Source organism: Siniperca chuatsi, linkage group LG21 (genome assembly GCF_020085105.1).
Source record: "Siniperca chuatsi isolate FFG_IHB_CAS linkage group LG21, ASM2008510v1, whole genome shotgun sequence".
In the NCBI taxonomy this organism is placed as follows: Eukaryota; Metazoa; Chordata; class Actinopteri; order Centrarchiformes; family Sinipercidae; genus Siniperca; species Siniperca chuatsi.
In genome coordinates, this window is record NC_058062.1 from 16,043,560 (window position 1) to 16,062,783 (window position 19,224).

General features: G+C 41.1%; 2 protein-coding genes and 1 long non-coding RNA gene across 5 annotated transcripts in view; 2 read left to right on the forward strand and 1 right to left on the reverse strand.

Moving 5' to 3' along the window:
* Positions 1 to 19,224, forward strand: part of LOC122868482 — a gene marked incomplete at its 5' end in the record, with an annotated part of 296,170 nt that overhangs the window by 262,278 nt on the left and 14,668 nt on the right.
* The window catches only part of LOC122868508 (immunoglobulin mu heavy chain-like), a 193,920-nt gene that overhangs the window by 167,372 nt on the left and 7,324 nt on the right, over positions 1 to 19,224 (forward strand). The window contains 1 exon segment of the mRNA XM_044180531.1: positions 5,360 to 5,375. Coding sequence (XP_044036466.1) covers positions 5,360 to 5,375 — 16 coding nt within the window.
* LOC122868522 overlaps positions 1 to 19,224 on the reverse strand; it is a 32,840-nt gene that overhangs the window by 11,393 nt on the left and 2,223 nt on the right. Inside the window, exons 2-3 of one of the 3 annotated variants that reach the window (XR_006376139.1) lie at positions 7,509 to 7,512; positions 1,528 to 1,530 (exon numbers count right to left, since the gene is read on the reverse strand). This is a non-coding gene — a long non-coding RNA (uncharacterized LOC122868522). Of the gene's footprint in view, positions 1 to 1,527; positions 1,531 to 7,508; positions 7,513 to 11,876; positions 11,882 to 12,126; positions 12,132 to 14,082; positions 14,088 to 19,224 lie in introns of all 3 variants that reach the window. The other 2 variants (XR_006376140.1, XR_006376138.1) reach the window with 2 other exon arrangements.

The window sequence follows — 19,224 nt, forward strand, 5'->3', positions numbered from 1 at the left end:
AAGATACATTTATGTTTTATCTGTGTTATTTAATTTACCTTTATTGGTATTTACATGTTTTGATACTTTCACAGGAACAGCTGCATCACCGACTCTGTTCCCTTTAGTTCAGTGCAACTCTGGGCCTGCAGATAAAATCACTGTTGGTTGTCTTGCACGCGACTTCTACCCAAAGAGTCTTACTTTCCAGTGGACCGATGCCAGTGGGACCGCCCTGACTTCTGTGAATTATCCTCCAGCTGAGAAAAACAACAAATATACAGGAGTCAGTTTGGTCCAAGTATCCAAATCTGACTGGGATTCATTTAAGTCTATAAATTGTTCTGTGACTCACCCTGGAGGCCCCAACACAGTGAAAGTGGAAAGTTTGTGATTTTTAACTTACTATCATGGCTCTCTTATGCCTATCTGTCCACATGCATCACTTTGTTCATGTTGTTTTTATTTTGCAATGTTCAGTAATAATTTCTGTTTCTCATGTTTATCCTCATCTGTCTGGTATTTTACATTCTGTTGTCAAAATTATAAAATGAATGATTATAGACTGATGTCAATTAAAACGAGTATCTCTATTTCTGCTCTTTCTTGCTTAGAGGCCTCATTTCCTCCAAAAGTGACTTTGGTATCGGTGCCAAGTGAAGACACTCAGGCCCTGGTGTGTACAAGTGAGGGTTTTCTTCCAAAAGAATTGTCAGTCAAATGGAAAAAGAATGCAAACTCTGTAACTGGTTTCACTAACTGGGCGCCCCAAATAATCGGAGGCGTATATTCAGCTGTCAGTGTCCTGAAGGTCAAGAACACAGACTGGGACAGTAAAGCTGTTTACACATGTGAGGTGACACACCGAGAAACAACATATACAAAGAAGGCCTCAAAAGGTACAGGGCTACTACAGTCATTAATAATACTGCTGTGCTGTAACTCAGAGTGAGCTTTTTGTGACATTATAGTACACACTATTCTAAAACATAGAGTTTTTACTGTTGTACTGAACATCCAAATGTTAAGAAATGGTTTCCTCTGTTGCTCTCTTTTGTGTAGCTCCTATCACAGTGACACTGAACCAACCATGTCCCAAAGAAATTTTCAGCAACAAGCAGGCAGAGTTGGAGTGTATCATTACTGGACAGGACGAGGCCATTGTAAATGAAATTAAAGTCACTTGGCAAATTGATGGACAAGATGTGACCGACAACATTACTGAAACAACAGAGTCTGTTGATGGTCAGCGCATCAAAACCAGCACGATGACTCGTAGTCGCACTGAGTGGCAGAGAGTCAACAAAGTGCGCTGTTCTGCCATTAGAGACGATATGACTCCAGTTATTCAAGATCTGACTGTCCACAAAGGAGGTATGTTACTGAGGGATGGAGACTCACTGGTAGAACAGTAATCTGTAAGTCTGGGGAGGCAGCCAACTTACACACACAAACACGTCATAATCTATGTATAGCAAACATAAAGCTTATATATGAACCTCGCTGGTGTTTCTTTCAGATAGGCGTGAGCCAAATGTGACAGTCCACGTCCTCCCAGAGGAAGACATCAACAAAGGAGCTGAGGTCACTCTGGTGTGTCTGGTCTCCAGTCCTGTGCCGCAGAATTACTACATTGCCTGGTCAGAAGATAAAATCAACATCTATACTGATGGCATTAACTTCCCCCCACAGAAGACCCAACAAGGCTACTCAGTTACAAGTGTTTACACCACCACCAAGGAAAAGTGGAACAAGCACAACATGTTCAACTGCCACGTCTGGCCTGCTGGCAGCAATGACTCCATGGAACCCCGAGGAGTGTCTAAGTCCCATGATAACTCGATTGAATGTAGAAAATAGTAGATTCAGCTTTAAACGTGGTATTGTGTGCTGATGTGTTGCTCTGTCTGTGTGTGTACTCTCTGCCACGGGAACCTGTGCACTCTGTGATGTCATCAGTCTTTGTGATTGTAAAAATAACAGTCAACATGTCAATTTAGTTTTGTTTGTCATCATATTGTGTTCCAATCTGTCTTTGTCACATTGTCTAACAGCTTGAGAAGTGTGCTGACTGTTTCAAATAAATGTTGCATGGAGACACTTTTGTTACATGTTCATGAATGACTTCAATATTTAAAAACTAACTGAAAAGCAAGCACGAAGTCACAGTAGTATACTGTACTGTTCCACTGTTCAACTGGAGAAACGTCCACACACGACGTGTGATCAAAGAGTGGATAATGCTCGCTTCCAGTTTATGAGCACTATTCAAGAGAGACAAAGATGTCTATATGTTATCTTAATATAAAAGCATTGTTAACACACAAACACACACACACACACACACACACACACACACACACACACACACACACACACACACACACACACACACACACCTCTCATCTAACCACCTATACCTTCCTCCTCTTAGATTTTCCTCCAGAGTCAAAACTGGGTTTTGCTCTGAGCTGCACAGAGGATGCTATTGAAGAGGATGAGTTCAGCAGTCTGTGGTCCACAACCTCCTCCTTCATATTCCTCTTCATATCCTCTCTCTTCTATAGCATGATATTCAGCCTGGTCAAGGTAAACATGCAGGCTTTTTCTGCATTTCAGTTATACTAAGGACTAAAGACTGTACATGATGTAATACAAGATTTATATATTCACTGAAAATAAGTAAACAGTTTGACCAAGTACGGTACAAGTTAGAAAATAAAGCCCAGGCATGTAAACAATAAAAATGCCACATATATCAACACTTTATTGAATTAAACACATTACAGATTCCATCTTTAAGTAACAAATCACAGGCAGTTACAGTGTCCGGGTGTATGAAGATAAACCTTTTTTCCACCACTCATCCAGTCCAGCAGTTAATATAATTGTTATAGAAACACCAGTCGCCTGCAGCAAACCTGCTGGCCACAACTATCTGCTGTACTGAAGACACAGAGATCGTTTGGGTAAAGCAGTTGTGTTTAAGGGCAGTAACATAATTTAAGATTTAGAGAAACTGAATATCATACATTTGGATTAATGTGGCATTTAGGCACATTTACTGTATCATCGTTGTTATCTTCCTTTTTATTATTTGTTTACTAACCATTTATTCCATTATTATCGTAATGTACGATCAGCGAACCCAAAGATGCAGAGCACAGAAGGGTATAAATGACAAAGTCATTTATTATTTTAACAACATGGAATCACTGGGAATGGTGTGGTTGAGCCTCGTATTTGAGCTGTGGAGACTGATGAGTAATTGAAGTCAGGTGAGCCGGTGATCAGCAGCAGGCGGGAAACCAAGGAGCCAGACCAGAAGACACACACACACACACACACACACACACACACACACACACACACAAACATCTTGGGACGAGCAGAGGACACACAAGAAACAAGGAGAGGAGAGCACGCAGGGATGGGGAGGATTTGGTGGCTGACTATGATAATTATTATATATTTTACCCTCTTTTGCTGCTCTAATTAGACATTTTAACCACAGCGATTTTGAAAGGCCCATCTGATATATTATTATCTAGGTTACTTTTAATGTACATGTGAAATGAGCTTTGCACAGCTTGAACTACTAGGTGCTGATAGATGACCTACTTCTTCTAAACTAATTCAATACATGTATTTATTTATCCTTATAGTTATTTGTTTATTAATTTTTACATTAGTATATTATGTTTATAAAAAAACTTTATTTAAAAACTTTATTTAAAAATATTAAAATGACTTCATGTCCTTCTTGAGAATAATATCAAGCTACCAGATTTCACTTCATAAGATGTTTAATAAAGTCAGCTTGTTGATGTGCTTGAGGGACATTTTGGTTTACATGCCAGCTGGTTAATAGAAGTCAGAAAAGTGACACTACCATCTAGGGGCAAAGGCTTTGCGAGGATTAAGTGATCCGTCACTTGGTCTTGATGCAGTAAATGGAAACGACGTGTGATTAGAAACACAAAACACTCGTATGTGAGAAGATTACAATATACTGTTTTATTTTTCCAACAGATTTATGGCACTTGCTAGTAAAATGAAAAAGACATTTCAAAGTCAATACAAAAAACTTTCTACACGACCACAAATAATAATCTGTTCACTCATTCATTCCTCATCATCCCAGTCATCATGGGACTGAAACCTGTCCCAACATTCCTGCTCAGGGCAGGAAAACACCCTGAAGTCCATCACAGACTGATACACACAGAACAATTAACTCTCACAGTCACTTTCTCTGTGATGGACAACTCAGAGCTTTTATCCAACTGCATCTGTTGGGAGGTGTTTAAGGACCGACAGAAAAACCAAGACTTACTGAGCTGTCGGTGAGAATACTTGCTGGGGGCGACGCTGCTAATCGGCAAAAGATTTGATTTATTTTCCACAGTGACAGAAATGCGTTCAACTATACACTATCTAACTAGCCAAACGGCATCATACACAGTATCTTAGACATCCAGTGAAACCAACAGACGGACGGTTTATGTGTGGACACCCCACCCTCTCATGACAACAAGGCCTTATGTCCTCTGTGGTTGTGTATTCAAATGTGGCCATGAGCAGCAGCATTTTCAGAAATGTGCAGTAAACAGAATGTGCAGTCGAAACATTTAGAGGTTATATGACTCATTGTCCTCTTTCATACAACTGTAGAACAGCAAAATCCTGTAAATCCACAATATACAAGTATTGTAAGTGGTTAGTTTTGCTAAAATACCTTAAAATGAGCTCATAGGACCAGATTTATGCAGGCCTACATTAAAACCCTTTCACTGTATTTGCATTTACCACCTGTGTAAGCTCAATGTCTGACGTACATGAGCAGCTGATAACAAGCGACCAAAGCACTGGACTGCCGTCTAGGTGCATTCTGCCAGTGAAGGTGAGCTTAAAGATGAACTATACAAGTTGAAAATCTTGCCTGTGCTGCCATCTACAGGTGATTCGGCTACTGATTCGGCCCATGTCTCCCTATTCCAGGGTCAGCTGCAGCCAAATGCATCCTTGGATGGATTTCTTTCAAAAGAGTCCATTTGCCATAATGCAGTAGTAGTTCAGTGAACGTCAGGTTCAGCTTTAATGACCACACAGCCACCCTCCCTGTTTGCTCTTTGATGTAGAAGCTGCTTCATTTGAGGCTTTAATAAGATGGAATCATATCATGCTGAAATTTTTTTTTTTAAACATAAATAATCTTTTTAATATTCTTAATATTTTTATTTTTGGAAAGTAAACTCTCTCTCCTTTTTCTAATTCAATATAAAACTCTAGTGTTTTAAACCATGATGTCAGAAATCCGTGTGGTCTCTTGCATTTGTGGTAAGGTTTTTGTAAGAGTTTGTGTCACTGTGGTTACTACAGTAGTGGCTGGAGTTACAGCACAGTGTTACACACCGTAACAAAAACCATGTTGTCAGACTCCTCTGTATCTCTCCTGTTAATCGGAAGGTAAGCAAAGCTGCAGATGAATGGCCAATGAGAACATTAGATTTCTGACAAAGGATGCATTGGAATTGTTAAATTACATTTCTTACAATTATGGAAATAGCACAGTAATGAAAGTCCTATAAGACAAGTCACTGACTGTGTTTATATGCGGAGAGTTCTGTTCTTAACTCGACTCTCCATAGATCAAACTGAGTCAACGCACACAATGTCACAGTTATAAAATCTAATTCAGTTCAACACATTTGCCCTGTAATGTGAAGTTAAGTGTTTGTTGATCCTGTGACACTGCTGATTTAACTCTGTGGTCATTCATGGAGCAATAGTGGTGGTGTTGCATTTCATTGTTCTGAGTAAGTGTTAGATATTTACTTTAGTATATTATTTTACCATCTCTTCAAACTGTTCATGTTAGTTTAATGAAAACACTTTAAACAGTCTTTACACATTCTGAGGTCAATTTAAAAAATACATAGTGCACATTTTAACTACAAACCACAAAACTCTTCATCTATGATTTTGTAAAAGCCATGAAAATGACCTTTAATCTTTCCTTTGTAATTTTAGTTGTCAGTGAAAGGGTAGTTAATGTTAATATACAGTAAAACGTGGTCTTCCATACAATACAGTATATATATGCTATATACTATAGCACATAACAAAACCTCATAAATACAGTATTATGTCTTTGCTGATACTGAAAAGAAGCAGATAATAATTCACCATGATAACAAAGTTGTTAAGACTTTAATTTTTGATACATGTTGAGCATTCAAAATCTAATCATCATTCCTGCCTACACTGGCAAAGGTTTTTGCATTGTGGTGTATCACTGTGTATGGGGAGTGGCCACAGTTATTCACACAGTTACAAAAACCTCTTAAGAGAGTCAAAGGTCTTTTATACTGTAAATAAAAAGTGTATGTAAACACAGACACAAGCTGTGGCTTCATTAAAATACAGTCAGTCTAAAATTCTGGATATTTAGTACTTTAAAGACTGAATAAATTACTGGGAAGCCTTTTTATATCACTGATATGATCACTTGTAGCACTATTACTGTGGTCACCCAACCTCTGGATGACATGCCTGGAAAAATATACTTGGTATGAGATATGTATCCTCCTGTCAGAGACTATTGATCTTTTTTATGCTACAGTAGTTTTGTTTCTCATTCAAATATGTCATGTCATTTGTTTTACTGCACAAATGTAAATAACTGTATATGTATTTGTTTTATTGAGATATTGAAGCCATTTTTAGGAATGTATACAAAATTACCACTCCTGCATGAATAAATAATAAACAGAAACATTAACAATGCTGGTTCCTTTCACAAAATGAAAAACTCTCTAGTTAAAGGTAACAGCATTTGTGTGTCGTGATAGTCAGGGTGCAGGGTGGAATTTTTGTATGGGGTTATATCACAGTGCAGTATTACGGCCACAGTGATACATCCTGTGACAAAAACCTCTTCCACTGAGAAGGAAATGTGGTGCTAATACAGAAAACAAGTAGGTGAGAAATATATCCAACAAGACTTTCTTATGAAAAGCAAAGATGTTTAACCACATGTTCACCATCTTAGTTTAGCATGTTAGCATGCAAACATTTGCTAATTAACACTAATCACAAAGTGCAGCTACGGCTGATGGGAATGTCATTAGTTTTACAGGTATTTGGTCATAAACCAAAGTATTGGACAAATTAAAACATTGACCTGCTTGTCAGGAAAAGTTGGGGATCACCAAAGTAATCAGGATTCATCGTCTGGGGACCATGAATGTCTGTACAAAAGTTCATCCTAATCCATCAAATAGTTGTTGAGATATTTCAGCCTGGACCAAAGTGGTGGACAGATCGACCAACAGACCAACTTTGCTACAGAGCCGTGCTGCTAGCATGACTAAAAATCACCAAAGTGTGACAAATGGGATTTTCAAAGACAGAATAATTATGGTTCAAAGGGTGAAGACGGTGTAGTCCCTCATTCGTCCAGGAGTGTTCTATCGTAGAAAAGGTTTCAGTCGTAGTCATCTGGACAGTGTTTTCAGAATCAAGACGTATCTCAGACCACCATTTCTGTTCAAAGAGGGGTTCTTTTTTTCACAAAAATGGCTTCCTTGACGCCCCAAGTTGGTTTGAACGGGGCATCAAGGAAGCCATTTTTGTCCCCTTCGGGACGCATTGAGCAATGACCATCATCCAGTGTGGAACGGCTGGATAGCTCGATTTGGTAGGCCACGGGACATTCACGGGGGAACAAGGGTTCGAATCCCCCTCGGAGCGCAATGAGCAATGACCCATCATCCAGTGTGGGTCCTTAGGCAAGACCCTTCACGCTACTGCCTACCTCATGATGATGATGAGAGACAATGAAATACATGACATGCCAGCTCAGACGTCGCCCGGCCAAACAAGGTCTGCGTCAGGTGTTGGGGAACCAGGGCATCGAGACGACAAATGGGCTACTGGAACAAGACGGAGATGGGCGAGATGCGATAATAAGGCTCTGTTGGAATGCTACTACTCCAGTAACCCCAGTCAGAGGGGTTACATGCACAGGATGTGGGATGAATGGTTACTTTGAAACCCACAATCAAGGCTTACGGCGAAGCAACTAGTAGCTCAGTGTTCCAACATCCACAAGCGGCAACTGCTATCACAACTTGAGATTGACGAGGTACAACACAAATGCTACGGCAAGGGGGAGCCAGGACTACAGGTCAGAGGGGAGCAACCAGCAGCTCCCCAACCAGAGATTGGGTACGAAGCCCCAAGAGAAATCACGCTGAACGAGGCAGCGACTGACCTGAAAGATAAGATCATGGCGAGGATGAATACAAGGCAGCCCCGACACCAACTACAACGGCTAAGTGAAGTACCATCAAAAAGTCTCCTAGAAGATGTGAAGGCAGCATTGAGAGCGATCCCTACCACAACCATCACTGAAACCAATGAGCTGATATACGCCTCAGCAGCAGTGATCCTAGAGATGCTTGGCTACAAGAACAACCATGGGAGCCATGAGAGACAATACCCACCATGGAAACGAAGGTTGGAGGCAAAAATCAAGGAGGCCCGGAGAGAAGTGAGCCAACTGACAGAGGCTGAGAGAGGTGCAATGAGAAAGCAAGTACCCAAGAAGTACAACCAGTTGCCCATACCTGAAGCACTCGAAACTGCCAAACAAAGGCTCCAAGCCTTGGCCAGCCGCCTAAAGAGATACACGAGAGATAATGAAGCCAGAAGAATAAACCGGCTGTTCGCAACTCAACTCAAGGGTAATAACAGCAGAGCAGACCCACCAAGGCTGGAAACGGAGCAGTACTGGAAAAGGATATGGGAAAGGGAGGCATCACACAACAGCGATGCACAGTGGCTGGTGGCCCTGAGAAAGGACCACAGCAACCTCCCTGAACAGAATCTAGTCACCATCACAGCGGCAGACATCCAAGAAAGAGTCTCAGGTATGAAGAACTGGACAGCACCGGGCCCTGACAGGATCCACACATACTGGCTAAAGAAGCTCACTGCACTCCATGAGCGCCTAGCAGCACAAATGAACCAGCTGCTAAGAGATGGGACACACCCTGAATGGCTTACCGAAGGGCGCACAATCCTGATCCTGAAGGATCCCGCAAAGGGTACAGTCCCATCCAACTATCGGCCAATAACCTGTCTCTCCACAACATGGAAGCTCATGTCAGGCATCATCGCGGCTAAGATAAGTGGACACATGGATCAATACATGAGCAAAGCACAGAAGGAAGAGGAACCAGAGGAGCCAAACACCAACTCCTGGTTGACAGAACAGTCACCCAAGACTGCAGAGCCCGACACACCAACCTGTGCACTGCCTGGATTGATTACAAGAAATGCCACACACATGGATCACTGAATGCTTAGAGATGTACAACATCAACAGGACTCTAAGAGACTTCATTGCAAACTCGATGAGGCTGTGGAAAACCACCCTTGAGGCCCATGGCAAGCCACTTGCACAAGTATCCATCAAATGTGGCATATACCAAGGAGATGCTCTGTCCCCACTGCTGTTCTGCATAGGTCTGAACCCCCTCAGCCAAATAATCAACAAGACTAGCTATGGATACTGACTCAGGAACGGGGCCACCATCAGTCACCTCCTCTACATGGATGACATCAAGCTATACGCTAAGAGCGAGCGGGACATCGACTCACTGATCCACACCACCAGGATCTACAGCTCTGACATTGGTATGTCATTCAGGCTTGAGAAGTGCAGTTGAATGGTGACAAAGAGAGGGAAGGTAGTCCACACAGAAGGAGTCTCACTCCCAGAAGGGACAATAGCAGACATTGAGGATGGTTACAAGTACCTTGGAATACCACAGGCAAATGGCAACCTCGAAGAGGCAACAAGGAAGACGGCAACGGCCAAATACCTCCAACGAGTAAGGCAAGTCCTAAGAAGTCAGCTCAATGGCAAGAACAAGGCCCAGGCAATCAACAGCTACGCCCTGCCAGTGATCAGATACCCTGCGGGAATAATAAGGTGGCCAAAGGAAGAGATACAGACCACAGACGTTAAGACACCATGCATGGAGGGTTCCATCCCAAATCCAGCACCCTGAGACTGTACGCTAGCCGTAAGGAAGGCGGCCGTGGACTAGTGAGTGTGAGAGCCACTATCCAGGATGAAACATCCAAGATCCACAAGTACATCCAAGATAAGGCCCCTACAGATGACGTGCTCAGGGAATGTCTCAGGCAATGGGGAACAGAGGAAGACGTGCTGGAGGAGGGACCATCATGGGAGGACAAACCCCTACATGGGATGTACCACCGAACATAACTGAAGTGGCTGATATCAAGAAGTCCTACCAATGGCTAGAGTGGGCTGGATTGAAGGACAGCACAGAGGCACTCATCATGGCTGCACAGGAGCAGGCCCTGAGCACCAGAGCAATAGAGGCCCAGATCTACCACACCAGACAAGACCATATATATATATATATTTTCAGTTCATTTCAGTTTTATTCAAATAGCACCAGTTCATTACAGAAGTTGCCTCGTTGCACTTTTCCTATAGAGCAGGTCCAGACCGTACTCTTTATAATATTATTTACAGAGACCCAACAAATCCCATAATTTTAAATGTACTTCTACACTAAGACACAGTGTTAAACTAAAGATGACAACCCCTTTGTGTCAGGTCCCCAACCTCTGGATGACAGGCCTGAAAAAATATACCGGGTATGAAATATGTATCCTCCTGTCAGACCGTGATGTTCCTGTTTTATGCTACAGTAGTTTTGTTTCTCATTCAATTAGATGTCATTTGTCCATGGTTTTACTGCACAATGTATATCAATAATAATATTTGTATGTGTTTGTTTTATTGTATTATTATAATAATTGTGAAGCCCTTTTCAGGAGTGTGTACGACATGACCAAATGAAAAACATAATAATTAAAAAAACAATCATCAGGGAACTTTTGCACTGCTGGTTCCTTTCACATGATTAGATCTTAACATTACTTGTTAAACAAATATGAAAATCATTAGAGTTAGAGTAACAGCATTTGTGTGTCATGATAGTCAGTGTGCAGGGTGGAGTTTTTGTATGGAGTTATATCACAGTGCAGGATATAGCAGCGGCCACAGTGATACATCCTGTGACAAAAACCTCTTCCACTGAGAAGAAAATGCTGTGTACGGTGCTGATACAGAAACAAGTTAGTAGGTGAGACTGCTTTCTGCTGCCTGTATCTGTCAAACAAAACTCTTTTTAGGAAACACAAAGATGTTTGAAATACACATAAGGATGTGTTAGGACATCATGAGCTTAAAACACACAGTGAATCTTGTAGATATTCACAAAGTAAAAACAGCAGTAATTAGGTTTTAACGGTAAAATTTAAAATAAAATGGAGCAAAAGTGAAATGTTCTTTCATGATTTCATAGTTTTACTGTAAAAAGGTATTGAAATATAGTAAATACTCTTGTTGAGTACAAATAGTACAAAATACTGACCATGCACCATATCAGGCAAAGGTTTTTGTATGAGTCTGTGACACTGTGTACCTGGGTGGCCACAGTGATATTTGGTAATACAAAACCTGTCCTATGCTGAACTGAAGCACAAAGTCACTGTGCCTCAAGAAAAAGAGAAGATTTTCACAAACCCCAAATTATAAGACATTAAATAAATGTGGTAATCTGTGGAATAGTGGATGGTAAATTACATTTATGTTGAATTGTATTTTTCTTTTCAGTTTTACCATGAAAAAACAAAAATCACCCCAGAAAAGCTGTATTTTTTTCTCATGCTTTGTATCAGCAAAGATAATATATTTCACACAGTGAAAAACAAACATAAGATTTTTGTCCACTTACAATTTGTTTTAAATGGGACTTAACGGTCACATATTAAGTATCAAATACGTATACTCATGGCTACCCACAACTTCAAGTGTACTTCTATACTAACACACATAAACTCGAATACTGTTAGACTTAAATTAGAGATACTATCAAAAGCGAAATGAAAATGTTTGTACATCTTGGACTTGTGTTTAACAACATCCTTACTGGTTAATATTTATGTAATACAGAGGAAACGATCTTCACCACAACAGGTGCTTCCTCATCCAACAAACTGAAACTTTAGACTGAAAGCCAAAGGCTCAGACACCAGCACTGATAATACATGATAATATATTACACAAAAGCAGGCCAGAGACACTAGATTTGTATGTTTTCAACATGAAAATAATTAACAATCAGGTAGCAGGGAGAGCTTGACTGTAACACACAATAAGTGAATCACACTACTTCATTTAACATCACAAAACTTTCATTAAAAATGTCTTTGTACTTGAGCTAAGCTGGAATGTTTGGTTAGCAGCATCAGTTCAGGCTACATATCCCAATCTTTGTAGAAATCTATGAAATAAAAAGATCAAAAGGAAAAAAATTATTCCAAGATTTCAATATTTAAAAGAAGGGAAATGTAATGTCCAAATACTACAAAAATGAGCAGCATGTAGCAGCATTAGCTATCATACTTCCATGTTATAACATATTTTTGTCATTATTTTGATGTACCATTTCATTTAAACAAGAAGTTATTCTTGTTATGACAAGAGACTTCTAATTATAGCAAGATAAGTTAGTATGTCTTTATAACAAAAAACCTTCTTAACTTTCATGATGCCGGGATTCCCCCAAGAAATGGGTTAGCGCCTTCTCGTCCTCACAGCCATTGATAACATGAGTCCAGCTGATCAATACAAACTTTAAATGTCAACTCGATACAGACTCTTTTGGGTAAAACATGTGTCCAACTGGTGATTATCAACCTAATTTCATCTCGGCGTCTGACTGCAGTGCAGCGGTGAGTTTTGTTCCCACACATGAGCAGCTGATTGTGACTGATGAGGCTGTTTGTCTATACTTTGCCCAACTTGTAAAACATCTGAAGTTTTTCTTTCTTCCTGAAATTGTACATGTAAATGCTGCTCTGATCTGGTCTATTTACTGCAAAGCGACACAATATCAATTAATTCCCTGCTGAGCTGAATCAGACAGATCTTTATGCAACAGTCTTCTCACTCAGAATTATGTGGCCTTTGCTGTGTGATGTAGCGCCACTACAAGGTTTCCCTCAAGCTTAAAGGGACAGTTCACCCCAACATCAAAAATAAATTTTTATTCCTCTTACCTGTTGTTAGAATAAAAATGTACATAAGTTATCCCATTTATGTTTTGTTCTTAGTAGCCTTTAAAGTACACAGCAATGCTGTGTGTATATGTGTGTTATTAAACTTGTGTCTGTGAGAATAACAGGAATGCACCCTGCCATCCCATGACCGACAGGGCAGGTTGACACCGCACCAGATGGTCTCATGAGTTGTGGCTGCCACCAAGGCCGCTCTCACGAGATAGACCTGACAACACCATTTTGTTTCTTTTCTTATGTAGCAGTATACACTTCCCCCACCCCTTAGAAAACTATGTAACAGGGAATCTCCTAAACTGAATAAAAAAGAGGAGGCTGCATGGATGCACTTCAGAGTGAGTAGGAGATGTAACTGAATGCATCTATGCTTACTCTCCTCGAGTAAAACTTAAGTTAATGCCTTTGTCTTTCTTTCCTTGTATATGATTTAAATGTTCTAGGTGTCTTGAACCTGACACCTGTAGTGCTATTTATCCATCTAGATTGTTTGGGTGTGAGTTGCTGAGTTATGGAGATATCAGCCGTACAGATGTCTGCATTTTTTTTTATGTGCTGGCACTTAGCTTGTGGTGCTCAAAACGCCAAAAAAATAAATTTGAAAAACTCAACAGCAATCTCTCTTTCCAGTTCCTACATGAAACTGCTCACAACAAGGTCTGGATTATCTTGAGTAACGGGGCATGATTTCTGGACATATCTGCAGTGATAAACACTCCTATAGCATTAGCCTCAGCTGTACTCAAATGTTAGCATGCTAACATACTAAACCAAGATGGTGAACATTGTTAACATTACCTTGTAAACATCAACATGTTAGCATTGACCGCTGTGCCTAAATACGGCCTCACTGATCCATTAGCTTTGCAGTAGACTCTTGTTCAATGGTAATGGTCATATTTGAACACTGACACGGCCTTGAAATTTTGTAAAATGTCATGGCTTGTTGTGTAATTATATAGCATTAGTTCTATTAAATTTGTATTGTTCAGATAAACCTACTGTATTCGGCTTAGCAGTGATGTTGCTAGGTATGCGTCATGTGTCTCTGACGCATTAAAATCCGAAAGGACCCAGTAAACTCACTAACGACTATCGTACTCTATATTTTCCTTGATAATGTTGCATCGTGAACAACAAATCTATGTTGAAATCATAGAAATAAACAAAAGAAACCTCGGTTTTAGAACCCAAATTTTGTTGTGTATCAGCTGTAGCATGCTAGTCTGCTTAGCCCCGTTAGTCAAGCTCATGTAGTATCACTGCTCCACCATTTGGGAGTGGAACATTACGGTTTCCCGGTTAGTTACAGCAAACATGGACACGGATTAGTGACAAACTGTATGTTGACATTGTTCAGCTGAAGTCAGGTTTGTCTGTGGAAACACTTCATTTACGCCGAATCACCCGAATGTGTCGATTAATGGAACAAGACAAAAACAGACTGGAAGGCGAGTCCTTCTCCCCACAGCGTTCAGGCAGCTGTGTGACGACGGGCATTATCTTGCATTAAGATGAAGTCATTACCAACAGCGCCTGCAAACGTTCTGACAATAGGCTCCAGGATTTCATTGCAGTATCTTACAGCCATTAAACCACCTCTGCCGAACAGGTATAGGTCTGTACGACCACCCAAACACACTCCGGCCCAAACCATGACAGAACCTCTACCGTACCCATCAACTTCAACAATGTTGCAGTCAGCATACCACTCTCCCTGGGGTCTCCAAACTCTAACAGGCCTATCATTAATTGAAACATGCTCTCGTCTGTGATGAGTACCGGCCCCCAGTGACAAAGTTGCCAGTTCTGATCTTCACATGCAGTTCTGTGTTCTGCAGTGAGAATAGATTCAGATTAATTCTTTATTGTCCTCTATAGAGGAAATTTGTTTTCACAGTCTGTACAAAAGTAACATTCAAAACAAGGTATAAATAAACAAGAAATCTTACAAAAAACAACAGAAAAAACAATTACAGTGTGCCCAGGCTATTTAAAGCATGTATAGCTGAGAGCACAAAACTCCTCCCAAAGCACGTTTTTTTTGCATGTGTTGAGGGGGTGGCAGGGGTCGTGTGCTATGGTCAGTGCTTTGCGAGTGGTGGCAGTGTCAATAAGGGCTGGCAGGTTGGAAGTGGGGATACCAATTGTTTTACAAGATATATTAGTGAGGATGGGGATAGTGAAATAACAGGTGGCGCAGTACAGGAGGATGGGTTCAATAATACTTTGGTATAGAAGAAGCAGGAGGTAGGGTTCGACTGAGAGAGCCCTAAGTTTGTGGATGGCAGAGAGTCTTTGTTGGCAGCATTTATGGATGTCTGTGATGTGGTGATCAAAGCTCAGTTTATTGTCCAGGATGATGCCGATGTACTTATAGCTCTCCACCATCTCCACTGGCTGGCCGTTGATGGAAGTTGGGCAATGAGGGGTGGTGTGTTTATTGCGGGTGTCGAAGATGAGCTCCTTTGTTTTGGTGATGTTAAGGAGGAGGTGACTGTCTGTGCACCACTGGGTGCAGTGGGCAACAGATTGTTGGTTGGCTGTGACCAAGTCCCTGTCTGTGAGAGAGGCGGGTATGGCTGGGTCATCAGAATATTTAATTATTTTGTAATGGAGGAGGGACTAAGGCAGTCATTGGGTATAGAGTGTGTAAAGGGACTCAGAACACAGCCTTGGGGGGCTCCAGTGTTGATGGTGATGATGGGGGATGTAGTGGGCCTGTGACCGGTTGCCTGGCTCTCATACCGTCATCGTGGAGTTAGACTGCAAACAACATTGTTGGATAAGTGTACTCCGGTAGCACGATGGAAGTCAATTTCCAAGGATCGAGCTGTACTCCTGCGATTTTGACAAGACAAGGTGACGAGATAGCAATTTTGCTAGGTGTTGTCATACACAAACAACCTTGACCATGTCTCCTGCGGTACTGCCTAGACTCCTGGTAATGTCTCCATAGTCGGCTGGCCACACTTGGAGACACGTAGAACCGCCGAGCTACCACCCGAACCCCTTCACCATCCCCCAGCAGTTGAACTGCTCTGGCAACCTCAGTCCGGTCCAAATGTTGTCTGACACCACCAACGATCATTAGGAGACATCCAGCAATCATAATCCATACAGAAAACATCATCCTGCCCAGAGACTGAATAATTAGCTAATGAAAGTAACACAAATGCCATTCCTTAAATTGGGGCATGTTCACACAGCCACTCCTGCAGGCAGTGTCTTCATGCTTTAGACCATTCAAACATGAACTCTTCTGTAGCTAAACTAATCCTCTAATCACACAAACAGTGCACAAAATCAAACTTTTATGGTAGACTGGTTGTGCCATTCTAAAAATATGTTGCTCAAATGTTTTGGAGTAATGCATTATATATAAAACATACTCTGTTTTTGTGGGAGAAATTTTGGGGGTGACTGAGGGGTTTATGGGTGCTATAGAATTTATGACCTAACTAAAGTATGGTTTCACAAAGGAGGCCTCAGGCCCTGTGATTATGTTATTTTGGGTATGAGGCACTAGATGTTCCTAACATGAGACAGAAGTGTCCCTAAAGTCTCGGTTCTTTTTATACTGATAACTTGGGACAGAGACAGTCTTTTATTGTCTCATCTATAGATAATGTTACCTGTAAACCACCACCCACTGTTCTGCTATAAGAAGTGGACCTTTTCGATGCAAAGTTAAGTATTGTGTAGGCTGTGTCTCTGTGTTCACGCAGCCACATTGCTTCTCTGTCAACAGATTTGTTTGTAATAAATCCATATATTCATGTAAGGCCTGGGGCTCATCGAGTTATTCTTTTATTCAATTGAAGACTCTCTTCAGTACATTATTTTCTTCAACAATTTGGCATCACAAACAAGGATTCCAACATTTCAGTCTCTAAAGCTAACAATACTGGAGAATGGTGCTTTGTTCAAGATCTGGAAGCTTGTGTTTGTTCTAGCTGCAATGCCAAATTAATATTATTTCTAATTTGGCCTCAGAGCCTCATGACTCTAAATTCCATACAGTGGTGTGGTTGTGTTCAGCATTTAGTTAGTATTGTTCCTACAAAATAAGCCTCAGGTAAATGAGAGACTTTTTGACCTTGTTGACCTGATGGAGGCATGTTGCTTCTGAGAAGACAGGTGAATAGACTCAATTCTCCTCCTGAAATATTTTGACTGAAAGAGGTCACAGAGCATCGCTTGCCAAGCTGTCAGTCTTGGGTCACCTAATTGGGGAAGCTTTGGAAAAATGGTTGTCTCATCCTCTTACCAGACAGAGTTAGTGCCTCCTCCACATACCAAAGCAGAGATTTGCTCCCTCTGCAAGCTTTGGATTCAATGATCCACTGAAATGGACTTTGTCGTTTATGCTGTCACTCTAAACTCTTCATCTGAACCCCTTCAGTGCACTGAACCCATGACATCTGCACTTATGCTTTTTCTGAGGTAAACGGCTTTGTCAGGGGCATCTTGATTCGGAAACAGGGCTCTCATTACCACCTCATGGCTCTCTATTCTTCTAAACTGCCTCCTTAATGCAGGGGATGCCAGTCTGTTTGCGAACTATCACAACTACGTGCTATTATAATAGACTTATGTTGGACAACACTCCATGATACACTCAAAATCCCATGTCATGGCGGATTAAAGCATGCCTCTATGAAGAGGGCAAGAACAATTAGAAACAACAGGATCAATATTATACAGGCACACAAATCCTGAGATCACCAAGGTCAGAATCTGAGGGGACCAAATATACAGACAGTTTAAGACAATTTAATACCCAAAGTGGTGGAGACAAAATAAACTGTATAAAATGGCGTTAAAGCATGCATTCAGTGAAACAACAGGATCAATATTAAATAGCCTGAGAGAAGAGGGGTATTGACTATTGCCAGGAGGTCTGATGCCATGCAATTAAAAATATTCTTTGGAAAACTTGTGGGAAGAATACCATGACAGCAGGAGGAAGAACTCAGACGTAACAAAATCTCCTCCCGGGCATTTTGGCTGAAGGGATCAAACTGTGTCATGCAGACTGAATTGGTTTTAAGAGGAAACATGGATGACAGAAACCCTTTTCCTGATACAGGGGCACTGATAGCTTATCTGATTTTCTGAATTTTGTTGTTGTTGCATGATTAGGTAGATAGGAGTTTGGGGGTCACGTCTATTATTGCGATTTTTGGTAATGAGAGAAAAAAAAGAGATCATCTTGGTTTTTCTTAGTTCTAAGCTATACGTGCAAAGACTCAGATACAGAAATCTCATAATGAATATGGAAATTTGATTTTCACCATCTGTGTTCCGCTTTTCGACACTCCACTCCCAGTGTCGCATTTCTCCATGGTGCTTTTTACCAGAGACAACTTTGACCTTAACGGGGGCGACTGCAATGATAAGATTTGCAATTTTAGAGCTAACATTTTCCACCATATCATTGACAGAGTTGGAACAAAGGGCAGGTGTGAAGGATAAAGCCTGAGTGAACAATTTGCTGATGTTTTCAGTGATTTACTGTTTTGTGATAATCTCCATTTGTACCTCAGTGCAAACACTGATATCCGTTTCAAAGCACAGGAGTGATCTTCCCACAACGCTGCCAATCTTTTGTCTTTCAAGAGTGTGATGACCCCTGTCTACCTGTTTTTCTACCTGATTTTCCTGGTGGGTGGGGCAGGGCAGGGGATCATCAGTGCCAACTGGAAACACCTGGGCCCAGTGTTCCCAGTCTATAAAGCCCTGGCTGTTACTAACAGTCTCCCTCTCCTCTTCCATTTGGTTATGTTGCAGCTTTAGTGTCTCTTCCGTTCTTCCCTTTACTTTGTGTACAGGCACAACACACACTATCTCCACTCTCATGCACACCCTACGCTACTGATTCCACTGACCTCCACTCTAAATGTGTTTTTTGTACTTTTGTTATGTATTTAATTAATCTCAGTTTGTTTAATAAATCACTTTGTTTAACTTTTGAAAACCACTTTGTCATGGCCTTACGAGCCGGGCTGTGACGAGAGTGTGACCCTTATCGTGTGTGGGCTCTGTCACAGG